Genomic DNA, 14,207 nt, shown 5'->3' on the forward strand with positions numbered 1-14,207 from the left:
GTGACCGTCCAGCGGAGGTGACCCCGAGCCGCGCCGTACCGCGCCGTGCCGCCCGCCCGCCCGCCGCTCCCGGCAGTGCGCATGATACTGCGGCGCAGGGGCCCCGCGCGCGCCAACCCACCTTGAAACGGGCCCGGGCCGCGCCGCCGGCCAATCACCGCCCACTCCGCCGGGGCGCGGCCAATGGGCGGCGGGCGGGGGCGGCACCGAGCCGCTAAAGGGCGCAGGCTAGGCTGCGCCCCGCGCCGTGCGGCGGAGGGCAGGTGCGGCGAGGCGGCGGCATGGGCGCAGCGGCGGCGGCCGGCGGCCGGCCCTGAGCCGCCCCTCCGGCCCGGCCAGCCCCGCGGCGGCCCGGGGAGCCCTGCCCCGGCCCGGCCAGCCCTGCCCCGCCTCGCCCCGCCCCGGCCGGGCCGCCCGGCGGGCGGAAGATGCTGCGCACCGGGGGCCGGTAGTACTATGATTTGGTATGTGGCCGCTTTGGTAGCAAGTGTGCTCGGTGCCCGCGGGCTGCCCGTCCAAGGTGAGTGCGGCCGCGGGCCGTTTTCCTCCGGGATACCCTCGGGAGGGCTCCGCTGGTCTTTCCGGGGCGGCGGCGCCCCCCCCCCCGCCCCCCCCCCCGGTGTACCGGCGGGGGTGGGGGAATGTGCATGCACCGGGCTGGGATGGATGCACCGGGGAGCATGTACCGGGGGGGGCAGCACGTCCCGGAGCTTGCACCGGAGGGGGGGGGAGCGCTGCGGCTCCCCTGCGGCTCCGGCGGGGCTTTGCGGCCCCCCCCGATGCCCGTGCAGCGGGACCGAGCGCTGCCCGTGTCCCCGGGCGCCGCCGCTGCAGCTATTTCTTTATTCCCCGGTGCCCCGGGAAGGCGGGGAATGGCGGGGGGGGGGGGGGAGTAGGGAGCGCCCGGCGCATCTTCCCCAGGCGGTTTTTGCAGTGACCTCCCAGAGGGCAGCGGCTGCGAGTCGGGAAGTTTAGGAGGCAGGAGCTGGTGTGCGGCTGGTGCTGCCCCTCCGCCGGGCGCGATGATCCGGAGCTTGGAAATTCCCTTTGGGAAAAGGCGACAGGGTGGGGAGTCCTTGGGGGGAGCACCCCCGGGTGGGTGCGGGGGGAGAAGCGGGCAGCGTGGCCCCGGGCAGGTTTCTCTTTTATTTTTTTTCTCCCAGCCCGGGGTGGGGGGAAGCGGCGGCTCCGAGGGGCGCGGGCAGCGTTTGCCCTTCCCCGCAAGGGTAGCCCACTGGGCAAGGAGAAATGCGAGGAAGGATTCGGTGCCTTCCCCTGCGCGCCTGGCTGCGGGTTTGGGGGTGACTTTACCCCCCGCTGCCCTCCTTCCCCCCGCCCCTCCACTGCAGCCTGGGTGCTGCGCCGGGGTAAACTGAGGCACAGGGTTGTCCAAGGTCAGGAGGGAGACGGCGGCGGGGGATAACCCTGATTTTCCTGCTCTGGCATCTTTTCCTTCAGCTGCCAGCCCCTTTCCTGCGCCCCCCCCCCCCCCACCCCCCCAGCCATCGCTGCAGGTAGAAGGGGAGCTGCCCGCCGCTGGTGCGGCACCATCTCTCATCCCTGCTGGGGGTGGTGCCTGCACCCTGGTGGGTCCCCCCCCCCACGGCAGGACGGGACCCGGGAGCTGCACCCTGTGTGTCACCGAGCCCTGCCCGCGGGGATGCGGTGGCCACCGGCAGCAAGCGAGGATGCCTGGCTGGCAGCCACCGCCGCTCCCCTCCCCGCGGCGCGGGGGAATGCCGCCTCGGCGGGCGCGGGTGGGCTGCGGGGTGGGAGGCGGGGTGGGGGGGCCCCTTCGGCACGCACCGGGGTGCCGCAGCCCCCGCCGCATCTCCTCGAGCACCCTGCCACGGTCCCTTGGCATCTCTGCCTGGCAGCTGGCTCCTTGGAGGCAAGGAGTAGGGGGACAGAAAGCCAGGATGGGGCTGTCTTTTTGTGGGGTACGTGGGGGCCCCCCCCGCCTCTCTGGTTGTCGAGCAGTGGCCGGCTGCTGCCTGCCTGAAATGCATCCTGCGGCGTGGCGAGGCGGTGGTTTGCAGCAGCGGTTTGTGGGGGGATCACTCTGCCCTGGGAGAGGAGCCGAGCGGCGAGTTCAGCGCTGGGGAACTTGGAAATACCCTGGAGCCGCTTGGCTGGGGGCTCCCCGGCGGGTGGGTGGGTGCTGGGGACCCCCCCACGGGCGCGGGGGTGCTGCGCGTACGGAGCGGCGTGTATGTGATGAATGAGCGTGCCGTGAGTAACGTGTGGGTGGACGCTGGGTGTAGTGGGCGTTGCGGGTCGGCGCGGCCCCCACGGGAGGGCTGCGTGGGGATGGGGAGCCCACGGGACTCACCCTGGGCTTCTGCAGCCCCTTGTCCCCACCGCCGTCCCCTCCTCGTGGGGGGCTGCCACCCCACGTCGCTCAGGGACGGGGCTGGGATTATTCCCCTGGCTGTGGCCTTCCTCCCCACGCTGCCTCCTCCTCTTCGCAGGGCCAGGCTGGGGTGCAGCAGTGCTGGCCCTGCGCAACCCTCTTGCCTGGCCCTGCTCTCCGAGGGCTTTCCAGGCGTTAATCGGCTCAGAGAGGGAAGGAGGGTGCGTTATCCCCTCTTACGGTGTGGGGGAGGAGAGCCGGGACGTGACCGCGCTGGGAGTGGGTGTCGGAGGAGGGATCCGTCCTCCTGGTGTTCCCGGCAGTGCCGTGACACCAAAGGGTTTTTCCTCCTTCTCCCACGAGCGTGACGCGGCGTCACGGCGAGCGGGGCTGCTGGCGGATCCGGCAGGCGCGGTTTGCGGAGGGAAGGATTCGACTTCGCCAGCCCCGGGCGAGGGCTCTCATCGAAGCGGTTCCCCCCGGCCGCCGCGGCAGGCGATGCTCGTGGCGCTGACCTTGGCCGGTCGGAGCGGGTCGCCGTGGCCGCCGCGTCCCCTGCTCGCTCCCGGTGTGGAGCTGTCGCACGCGAGGGCCGGTGCCTCTTCAGCCGTGGAGGGGTTTGGACCAGCAGCCACCGACTTTGGCACACTGTGTGGCTTTGGCCCTGCTCTCCTCTGGCAAGGGGATGGTTTGGCACCAAGAGCGGCCAAGGGAGTTGGCCCAGCTCCTATTTTCATCCTTCCCTGGAGGATTTCTGCTCCTCTGGACCTGTTGGATGGGAGCGCGCGGGGCAGGGAGGGATGCTCGCTTGGTCGTTGGCTTGGCTTGCCGGAAGGCTTTTTGTGGTGGTGTTTTCCCGGCTTGGATGCCTTTTGACTTGGAAGATGCAGCTTCGCTGGTGACGAGTGGACCCTGCAAGCTCCCCTCCGGTGCTGCGGCGGGATGGGTTAGCTCCCATACACCTCCAGTCCTCCATCATGGAGGTCGTGGCTTCAGCCTGGAAGAAAAACCCTTCAGCTGGGCAAGCAGTGGGTCCAGCCCTGCGCCGAGCCGCTGGAGCAGCCCTTCCCTCTCCCTTCCCCTGCGGTAGGCTTCTCCCGAGCTGGGTGGGGGGGGGGCCATGAGCGACCAGCTGGCCTTTGGAAAAACATCTCCCTTCCTTCCCGCTTCACGATGACGGAGAGGCTGGCGTTGGTGGGAGGGCTGCCTGAGCCAGGAACAGCGTGATTCAGGAGCTGCTGGCGGGCAGCTCGGAGCGCTGCCTGCAGCCCCGTTACCAGTCGGAGGGGCTGTGAAAGCACTGGGGGGGTACACGCTGCTCTCCGGGGAGGGTGCTGCGGGCAGCCTGCGGGTGCCGGTGCTGTGTGGGTCTGGATGCGCCGGGTTGGCTTTGGGGAGAGGGGGGATCACGGCACCCTTGGCAGCGCTCTCCGGCTGCACGTCTCCCTCCTGGGAGTGGAGAGAGCTTGCAGGGAGCACGCAGGTAGCTGCTGGTTGTTGCTGGGAGATGATGGTTCCCGTGGGGATGCTGGTGGTGTTTAGAGGGAGGGGTGAATGGAGACACGGGGGTGACCCTGATGAAGTAATTTTCTTGCGTGCTCCACCTCTGTGCACCGTGTGCTTGGTGACCTGCCACCCAGGTGGGCACGGGTCCCACCGGTGTCACCCCAGGGAGTGGGGATCCACCGTGGAGGGTGGGGAGCTGCTGTGGGAGCACCCCACACCCCTGGGGCTGCCTGCCTGTGTGGGGATGGTGGTGGTGGTCCCACAGGACACCCCTTGTCCCCAGGGATGCGATTTGAAGTCGCTGTCTCACTGTGAACAGGGCGCTGAGCCACCCCCCGCAGCTGATCCTGCTCTTCCGCCGGCCCCACATGACCTTGAGGCGTGTCACTTGACCTGCGCGTCGCCCTCCATCCATCTGGAAAATCGGGTTTAAAACGCAGGAATCGTGCTGAAAGCCCAGATGCTGCTTTCCAGCTGGGGGAGGAGGCAAGGGCTGTGCTCCCAGTTCCCGGGGCTGGCCCCTGCCGGGGGACAGGAGGATGTTCTCGGGGGGGCCACGGGTACCCCTGGGCAGGCAGGGGGGCACTGAGCTTGCAGTGGGGGGTGTAACCTGTCCCCTGCCCTGGGCTGTGGTCGCTGCACTCCTTGTTTCATGACTGTGGCTGCCTGCTCTCCTTCCCTGCCGGCCTCCGTATGCCCCACTGGTGGCCTTGTCCTCGGCCATCCCCGCCATATCCCACCTCCGCCGATGTGAGCGGGATGTGTCAGAGCAGATCTTGTCTCCGCTCGCCAGGCAGAAGTCCCCAGGCTCGGGGCCTTGCGCTTGTCCCCACGGTGGGACAGGGATGGGGGTGAGTGCCTGGGATGGGGGGTCAGGACGGGATCCCCTCTCTGACCCCAGGGTGTGTGCCAGGCAGGGCGGCCTTCTTGGGCTTTTCACCATCATCCCTTGGCCATGGGATTGGTGTTTGCCCCTGCTGCGAGCCGAGGTGCAGCACTATTTCATTTGGAAACTCGCTCTGCCACGGCCCTGTCCTCCTCACGAAACATCTGCAGGAAGGGTCCCGCTTCAGCCAGTGACCCCAGATGCTGAGTGCTGCCAGCTTCACTGAGTCCCGTGTCACCTTATCTCTGCTCTCGGGACTGGAGGAACTGGATGCCCAGACCTGGGCAAGGGTCTTCCCAGCATTGGCATCGCCATCCTGGGGAGCCCCGTGGTGGCACCGTCTCTACGTGGCAGCAGCTTTCCCTCCTCTCCCTTTGGGATGCTGTTCAACTCCACCTCCGCATCTTGTATTCTTGCCTCCTGGCACGCGGCGTGCTTTTATTTTTCCTGGATCTGCTTGGATGACGAAGCCTGTTGATTACTTGTTTTTCTTTACGAGGCATCCCCCAGCTTCATGTGAGCTCCCGCACCGAGCGGGGATTCAGGGTCTGCGTCCCCGCTGCGGCTCCCTGATGTTGACCCTATTTCCGAACCACAGGTTGAGCCCTGAAACCCCCCTGAACTCGGCTGGGAAAAAAATCAAGTGGGTTTAAAAATACCTTGTCTGTTTGCGCTCTGTTTCTTCTGGCGTCTGCGGATTGTTTTCAAGCGTTTCCCCACAAATGTGGGGGTGAGAAATGCTTCTTTGAATTGAGAGCTGCAGTCTCTATCACTCACATGCCTTCAGCAGCCAGGACGTGGAAGGAAAACTCGGTTGAGGTTGGGAGCGCAGGGTTAGCAGGTTGGGAAGTTGGGGAGACCCAAGGTGGGGGTGGTCTGTAAAACACCTCCCCAGTGCTTTCCTGCTGTCTCTGGAGTCGGGGACAGGAGGGCACGGGGACCAGTGGCAGGGCGGGTGGCAGCCGGCGAGAGCTGGGGGCCAGTTAGGCGCCGTGGCTGCCAGTTGGCCGTGCATGTGGGGAGGTGATGCTCAGCCGTGCATGCAATTCCCCACCGGCCTTGCGATCAGACACCAGCGCTGCGAGCTGCTGGGGCTGACCTATTTTCCTGCGCCCGGGTGGCCCCGGCCAGGCATGGGTCCGGTGGAGCAGCTGGCTCATCCCCTCCCTGGAAATGTCACCCAGCAGTTTGCTGGGGAGCCAGTTGGGGATCCCAGCGTAGGGCTCCCGATGTGACTCCTCAACACCCATCCCTGGGGCATCTGGGTGGCCTCTTGGGCAACGTGCTTCTCCAGTTGGGCAAGCATCGGCATCCCAGGCTCCATTTGGCGTTGAGGAGCTGAAAACCAAGATCCCACCTTGGTACACCAGGAGCTGGGGGGCTTGGGAAGTGGCTGAGGTGCTGCCCCCTCCATCTTCTGCTGCTGGTGGAAAGCAGGACTGTCCCTTTGAAGGCGGTGAGGTGCTGGGGACCTGCTCGGGGAAGCGCGTGTCCTTGGATGCTCTTGAGCAGCACGTGACAGCCACTGTCCCTGATCGGTGCAGGGGGGCTGTGGACAGGGAGGGGGGTTCCCAGCCCTGCAGCACAGCCCCTCCTCCCTGGATGGGCACAGCGGGGTCGGGATGAGTCCTGGTAGCTCTTTGCCAGGGTGACAGGGGAGAGCTGACACCGTTCCCTGCTGACAGGCTGCGAACGCCTGAGCTCATCGGCGATGCAGCGACAACGAGGGCTGGAGAGGTGCAAGAGTGTCGTCAGGGTGGTGCAAAGTTGGGGGGGGGGGGGGGTGCAGGAGCTGGGTGCATGTGTGGGTGCACATGGCACGTGTGTGCACAGCAGTCACACCGCCAGCCTGGGGTCCGGGCAGGGACGTGGCCATGCGGGACCCCCGTAGCGGGGCTGAGCGCGATGAACAGCTTTGCACCCTGGCATCCCCCTCCTCAGTGCTGCCAGCAGGCCCTCCCAGTTAAACAGCCACCATCCAGTTCAGAGGACGCCTGGCTGGTCATTGGGCTCCTCGGTGGCGGTGCACCCCGCTCCCCTTCCCGCGGGGGCACTCGGTCGGTGAGCCCGTGGGGTGGCCCGGCGCGGGCCTCTCGCCGGTACACGCTTGTGCCAGAGCCAAAAATAGCCGGTGATGCTCGGCTCCCGCGGCGGGGAAGCGGTGATGTCACTCGCCGCCAATCACCGGCGGCCCCGAGGAGCAGCGCGGAGGAGTGGGAACGTGCTTCCCCGAGCATCCTTCCCCCAGCATCCTTCCCTGAGCATCCCCCGTGGAGCAGGCGGTGGCCGCATGTGCCAGGAAAAGAGGGGAGGAGGTTGGGGGGGGTCCCTTCCTTGGTGGGAAGGGAAATGTGAAGCTGAACCTGGCGCCTGCAGTTTTGGGGACCCCCCCTTGGCTCCCCCCAGCCCTGGGTTTTCCCCTCCCTCTCCTTTCCTGAAAGCCGTGCTGAGGATGCAGCTTTGCTGCTGATGGTGAGAGCAGGATGACGACAGGCTGCAGCTGAGCGGGGAGGCACAGCCGGGGTGGAGCAGCGCCTTCGTTTGAGGCTGAGACCAAAGCCCTGCTTAATTACCCCAGCCGGGAGGAGCAGGGTGCCAGACTCGACATGCAGGTCGCAGCTGGGTTTCAGGATCTCAGGGACACCCGAGGATGGGTGGGCTTGGCTGGAGCATCGCTGCTCCGGGGGCTCAGCCCAGGAGAGCTGCAGGTCCCTGCATGCTCAGTCCCGCTCGCCAGAGGATTTGGGGGCACAAGTGGGGCTGCGAAAGCAGCGTTTTCACCGCTGCAGGGATGCAGGGCAGCCCTGATGGTGCTGCTGGGTGGGGAGCAGCACTAGGCATGCTCCATGCACCCCCTCTGCTGAGAGCAGGGCGTCCCCAAAACCCCCTGGGCACTATCCTGGCCCCAGTGCAGGCGGTAGGAAGCCATCCTGGAGCAGTGGGGACTTGGTGGTCACATCCTGAGCCCTGGGGTGGCCCTGGAGCTGAGTGGAGGAGCTTGGGGAACCCCTTCTTGGTTTTGGGGCAGAGGAGACCTGGGGGCTGCACTTGGCGAAGCCAGGTGGCTGGGGACAGGTATCGTCGCTGCTGTGGCTTTTCTGGGGTCCCTGTCCTCTGGCTAAGGCCAATGCCAGGGTCTGGCAGTGGGATCAGCCACAGTTTCTTCCTTCGTCTCCTCACAGGTGCCCTCGGCTCGAGGGAGGAGCCCGAGTTCGTGACCGCTCGCGCTGGCGAGAGCGTGATCCTGGGATGCGACGTGATCCACCCGCTCACGGGGCAGCCCCCTCCCTATGTCGTGGAGTGGTTCAAGTTCGGCGTCCCCATCCCCATCTTCATCAAGTTTGGGTTTTACCCTCCCCATGTCGACCCGGAGTATGCCGGTGAGTCCGGGGAGGGGGTGGTGCAGGGGACGTGCCGTGTCCTGGGATGCACGGCTCCACTCCACCCGTTTCTCCATCAGAAACCGCGCGAGCTCTGTCTCTCATTGCTCGCTTTCCACCCAGTTGGTTTTAATTAAGCAGCAGTGCTAGGGAGCCAGCTGGGCTGCGTGGGACGGGAGCAAGCGAGGCAGAGAAACCCAGGGTGACGCGTGGTGGCAGCGGCGGCTGCTGCGCCCCGGAGCAGCTGTGAGCCTGGGGGGGATGCAGGGATGGATGGAGTTGGGTCCACGTGCCGGGCGAAGGTGGCAGGTTGGAGCTGCAGAGCCCACATGGCCACTCGCCAAGGTGCCACCTTGCCACATGGACCAGCCCAGAGTGGGGTGGCGTGGTGGGACAGGCCCCTTTCCATGTGCCATTCCTTGGGGAACAGCATCCTGAGGGCCTTACCCTGGGTCTTACCCTGGTTCCAGGCTCGGCAGGGCTTCTGCCCAAATTGCTCCCCTGGAAAGTCCTGCAGCAGGGAGGATGCCAGCACCTGAGCCTGGGCTGAGCCCTGCCAAATTCAGTTCATGCTTGAGCGATTCTGGAGCCCAGTGGTCGCCGGGCTGAAGTGGAGGTTTGGACTGCCTTGCTGCTGGTCCAGTTTCCTGGGCTGTGCACAGGGTCATGGCGGGGCCGTGCTGCTTTTTGGGAGGCTCCCAGGCCGGAGAAGGGCCTTGGGGCACGCCTGCTTGCCGGCTGTACCGCCGCCAGCCCCTGGCCGGGAGCAGAAGGCCGGTGTCGCTGTGGGCAGACGCCGCTCGAGGCACCTCGCCTGGCCATGGCAGCTTGCTCTGCCCTCCTCGCCAGATGGGCGAGCGCGTTGCCGGCTGGCTGCCACCGGCAGCACCGTGCCGTGAGGCTCAGCCAGCCCCACACCCGCGGACAGTGGGGCTCTGCCCGGCCCCAAAGCTCCTGCAGCACAGGTGTCCCCTGCAGCAATGCCTGGGGAGGGGGGGTGCTGGTTTGGTGGTGGGTGGCCATCACACGGTGTCGGGGGCCACCGAGCCCATGGCTATGCTCTCCCCATAGGCCGGGCCAGCCTGCACGACAAAGCCTCCCTGCGAATTGAGCAGGTCCGCTCCGAGGACCAGGGCTGGTACGAGTGCAAAGTGCTCATGCTGGACCAGCAGTACGACACCTTCCACAACGGCAGCTGGGTCCACCTCACGGTCAACGGTGAGCCGGGCTGCGGAGTGGCGAGGGGGGCTGTGGCATCACCGAGGGGCTGTGACGTGGGGATGGGGGGCTATGGCATCACCGAGGGGCCGTGGCGTGAGGATGGGGGGCTATGGCATCACCGAGGGGCCGTGGCGTGAGGATGGGGGGCTATGGCATCACCGAGGGGCCGTGGTGATGCTTGCGGGCCGTCCCAGCGCCCAGACGGGTGTTTCTGATGGATGCTGGACATCAGTGGTGTCTGTGTCTTGTAGACAAGTGAGCCTGAAGCCATCCAGGCTGATTGCTCCAGCCAGGGCGTGACTTCAAAAGGGACAAACTTTTATTAGGGATCCCGCAGTTTAATTAGGCAGAGCTTGTTTAAAGGAGAGACATCAAGAAGCAGGGTTGGGAATGAATCTCCTCTTAACAAACAGATCAGGAAATCAAATCTTTGTTTTCTTGAAATTCAGATTCACTCAAATTACTTTTTCATTTTATTAAGGCTGCGTATTAAACTAATTAGCAAACTGTCATTTTCCACATCAGGAGAGGTCTTTATTTCGAGCCCAGCAGCAGGACTGTGCCTCTCCTGCTGCAGTGGGGTGACTGGAGAGGAGAAATGGGCACCGGCAGCTCCTCGCTGGTCTTGCCTGACCTTGAGCAATTAATTTACCCTTTGGGGGGGCGGCTGGGCTGCCGCACAGAGCAGAGCCACCTAATTGAGCCCAATTAGTGAGCAGGAGCTTTGCAAGTGGGGCCATCAGCACACCAGCCCTGTCCCTGCCTGCTGAGGAGCTCGGAGGGCTTGGGAAGGAGGAGGAGGAGGATGGTGCCTGCCTCACCTCCACAGCACACACGGATCTGGCAAACCGCTGACCCGAGGGGCTTGCCATCAGCACTGTCCCACCCCAGGCTCGACACCTTTTACAAAATTATCTGCTTTTTGGGTTTTATGCAGCTCGGGGCACGTAGGGACTTAATAACAAAATTATAACCGTAATCCTCCCGGCCCGAGGAATTGCTTTCAGGGGGAAGGCTGTGGCTTTCCCCCAGCGCATTACAACGCTTAATTTTCTTAGGGGAAAATAAAAATCATTTGGGGAGAAACAAAATATAATTCTTTTTTTTTCCCCGAGCAGATTAAATTGCCAACCTGTCTTCCTCGAAAGTGGGCTTTAACAACCGCTGGTAATTAGGGGCGGGCTGTAATCCTGCCAGGCTCTTTAATCAGGAAGGAGCCTTTCGATCTGCACTGCGGCGTTTTCCCGTGTTTTGACAATAGCAAGTTAATGTGCAACGGGGTGGCGGGGGGGGAACATGGTGCCGTGCCCCGGAGCTTCTGGGGAGGAGAGGGGACAGGGCTGGGGTATGCTGTGGCGTGGAGGGGATGCCCTCAGCAGGTGTCCCCAGGGACAGCCCCTGTGACAGCCGCTGTCCCTGTCCCTGCAGCCCTGCTGGCCTTTGGGGACACGTGGCGTGTCCCCCCCTTTGCAGGCAGCAGCCTGCCCTCTGTCCCTGTGCCCCATGCCACCCTCCCCCAGACCCACCTGTGACGGGGGGGGTCACAGTGGTGTCCCCCTGCCCCGCAGCTCCCCCCACTTTCACGGAGACGCCGCCGCAGTACGTCGAGGCGAAGGAAGGCAGCAGCGTCACCTTGACCTGCATGGCGTTCGGGAACCCCAAGCCCATCGTCACCTGGCTGAAAGAGGGAGACCTTTTGGGTGACAGTGGCAAGTACCAGGTAGGTGGGTGGTGGGGGCTATCGTGGGGGCTCCTGGCTGTCCCGCCGGCAGGGACGGTATAATGGGACCATGGTGGCGGCAGCTCCGCCGTGCCTGGAGCCTGCTGTGCTTTCTCAGCGCTTCTCCGTGCTGAGATGCCCGTTTCCCACCCCCATCTCAGCCTCTAACGCTGCTGCCCCTTGGTGCAGGCTGGAGACCCCCCCACCGGCGTCCCTGCTGCTTCTTGGTGACTCTCATCCCGGGGGCTGGTTGCTGTGCCGGGTCCCAGAGATGGGGTGGGGGCTGCAGCCTGGGGACATGGGCGCAGGGAGGACTTTTTTTCCCCCCTCCCAGGACCCTTTTTGCATCCCAGAGGCTCCCCGAGCAGAGATTCCCCCCTGAGCTGTAATTGGTAAATCAGGCATTGGAATCAGTGCAGGCACTAATGAGAGTAATTAGGAATCATTTGTTACTAATTGAAATAGAAGGATGAGGCAGAATGTGGTGGGGAGGAGGGGGGGAGAAGCCTGGCTGGGAGCAGGACTCCCTGTGCACGGCGGGGGCTGCTACCCCGGGGGTGACAGTCCCTCGCCCATCCTGTCCCCGCTGTGTCCCTGGGGAGGAATTCGGACGCTCCTCTTGCACCTGGGAGGTGGCCCCGTGGGGGCCAAGCTGGGGTCTTCCCCTCATACCCTACCCCAGGGTGGGGAGCAGGGGATGCTCCGGTGCGGTGTGAAACGCGGATGGTGCCGGGGTGCTGGGCAGGAGTGGTTTGGAGTCTGCTGCCTGCCAGTCGCTTCTGCGGGAGATGAATAATGTTGCGAGGGTTATTTTATTTTTTTTTTTAATTTTTTTTTTTTCCTTTCCCCTTGGCGTCGAGCGTGTGTTGGTTTATTAATATCCGAAGTCTTGCAGAGCGGGGAAACCCGTTCTCAGCCGCCCTTAGAAGCGCCGGCAGCTCTCTGCTGTGGGAAGTGCTGAGCCGGGGCTAGGGCGCATCCCCGCCCCCCTGGGGGGTCCCTGCCCATGCTCCAGGGTCTTCCCTTGTCATTCCCAGGTGAGCGACGGGAGCCTGACAGTGCTCTCCGTCAGCCGGGAGGACAGGGGTGCCTACACTTGCCGGGCGTACAGCATCCAGGGAGAGGCTGTGCACACCACGCGCCTGCTCGTTCAAGGTGAGACTTCCCGAGCCCCTCCGCCTCGTCCCCAACGGGCTGCGAGGGGCCTCCGTGGGGACAACGGACCCCTCACGGGCTCGGCATCGTGCCCCGTGGCCCTGCGTCCTGTTTGTAGGACGGAAGAATCCGCTTAATTGGGGCAGCGCGGTGCCGATGAGCAGCTGGGCCCCGACGGCAGCTCGGTTTTATTCGGGAAACGGGGGAAGAGATCGAGGCTGTCACAAAGCGCCTCGTCAGATAGCGGTGATGCATGGCAGGCCTCCCGCTCCTTGCTCCTTCTTTTATTAAATAAATCTTTAATTAGGTCAACAGCTACCGGCGGAGAGAGAGGAGCGCGGGGTGTCCTCTGCGTTCGCCATGGCGGCGAGCTGCGGACGCTTGCTGCCGGCTCCTGGCACTTTGCTGTTTTTCCCCCTGGATTTTTCTCGCGGGGGATGCGACCCTGGAAACGTGCTCGGGATGAAGGCAGGCGGGAGCTCGTGTGTCCTGGGAGAAGCAAAGCTGTGGGCCATGGGTGCAGGGTCCCCTCCCCAAAGCTGCAGAGATTAGGGGAAAGCGGTGGGAATAACAGATCCTTGAGGTCAGCCCTGTGATCCCGGGGGGTCAGGGCCAGCCCCAGAGCTCTCCAGCCCCCAGCTGATGATGCTGTGATGGAGCTGAGCCCGAGCAACCGTTGTGGGGACAGTTATACTGGTAGGGGTGACACCTTTCTCTCCTCCCTCCAGGACCTCCTTTCATCGTTTCCCCTCCGGAGAACATCACGGTCAACATCTCCCAGGATGCGCTCTTCACCTGCCAGGCCGAGGCGTACCCCGGGAACCTCACCTACCTGTGGTACTGGGAGGAGGAGAACGTCTACTTCAAGAAGTAAGTTGATTACATGTCTTATGAGAGTGGCTGAGGGAACTGGGGGGGGGTTTAGAGAAGAGGAGGCTGAGGGGAGACCTCCTGGCCCTCTGCAACTCCCTGCCAGGAGGGGGCAGAGAGGGGGGATGAGTCTCTGGAGCCAAGGCCCCAGCGCCAGGCCCCGAGGGAATGGCCTCAAGCTGCCCAGGGCAGGGTCAGGCTGGCTCTGAGGAAGGATTTCTGTGCAGAAGGGGCTGTTGGGCGTTGGAATGGGCTGCCCAGGGCAGGGGGGAGTCCCCATCCCTGGGGGGGTTGAAGAGTCGGGCTGAGCCAGCGCTGAGGGATCTGGGGGAGTTGGGAACGGTCAGGGTGAGGGTCACGGTTGGGCTGGAGAAGCTACAAGGGCTTTTCCAATGATGATTCTGTGATTCTGAGCTTTCAGCTGGCAGGGTGGTGTGTCCTCCTGCTCCCAGATCGTGCTGGGGCCACCACCCTGGGTCTCCCCACAATCCTCCTTCTCTTTTTCTCTCTCAGCGACCTCAAGTTGCGGGTGCGGATCCTGATCGACGGCACGCTGATCATTTTCCGTGTCAAGCCAGAGGATGCTGGAAAATACACCTGTATCCCCAGCAACAGCCTGGGCCGCTCGCCATCAGCCTCTGCCTACCTGACAGTGCAGTGTGAGTGCGGGAAGCAGGGCCCGATCCTGCAGGATGGGGCTGGGATTGATAATACCTGTCTCTGTTGTCCTGCTGGGTTGCTGGGAGGCTCTCGTGTTGATGTGACGTCAGCCTTCGAACGAGCATGCAGTCATCCTCAGGAACAGGCTGAGAGCATCCCACGGGTGCTTGTAGGGTGTGGGCAACAGGAAAGCAAATAACCAGATCATCCTGGGTAGCACCATTCTGCTGGGAGTGATTTTGATGAGGTGGGCATCTTCCCACCGCTGCCGCCGGCACGTCATCCTCATCGGCTGCGTCATGTCGGGCAGGGAAACATCAGATCAGGGCTCTCAGTCTCAACTACCTGCTTGTATTTTTTGGTATTTACTATGGGGCGTTGTTCCTGCGGCGTGGTTTTTCTGTGAGCTCGGTAGCTTTGTGTGTCATATTTTCCAGGCAGTAACTGATCTAAACA

At 64.0% G+C, this 14,207-nt stretch overlaps 1 protein-coding gene across 5 annotated transcripts in view; it reads left to right on the top strand.

Moving 5' to 3' along the window:
- The first annotated feature begins 441 nt into the window (after positions 1-441).
- The window catches only part of IGSF9B (immunoglobulin superfamily member 9B), a 38,364-nt gene continuing 24,598 nt past the window's right edge, over positions 442-14,207 (top strand). For 4 of the 5 annotated variants that reach the window (XM_074927371.1, XM_074927372.1, XM_074927374.1 and 1 more), the window contains exons 1-7: positions 442-520; positions 7,928-8,125; positions 9,197-9,343; positions 10,915-11,066; positions 12,104-12,221; positions 12,950-13,091; positions 13,605-13,750. In XM_074927371.1, the coding sequence (XP_074783472.1) occupies positions 457-520; positions 7,928-8,125; positions 9,197-9,343; positions 10,915-11,066; positions 12,104-12,221; positions 12,950-13,091; positions 13,605-13,750 (967 nt within the window). In that variant the 5' untranslated portion in view covers positions 442-456. Of the gene's footprint in view, positions 521-1,013; positions 1,066-7,927; positions 8,126-9,196; positions 9,344-10,914; positions 11,067-12,103; positions 12,222-12,949; positions 13,092-13,604; positions 13,751-14,207 lie in introns of those variants that run through there. The other variant, XM_074927373.1, reaches the window with a different exon arrangement.

The sequence above is a fragment of the Athene noctua genome, chromosome 26 (assembly GCF_965140245.1).
Source record: "Athene noctua chromosome 26, bAthNoc1.hap1.1, whole genome shotgun sequence".
Lineage (NCBI taxonomy): Eukaryota > Metazoa > Chordata > Aves > Strigiformes > Strigidae > Athene > Athene noctua.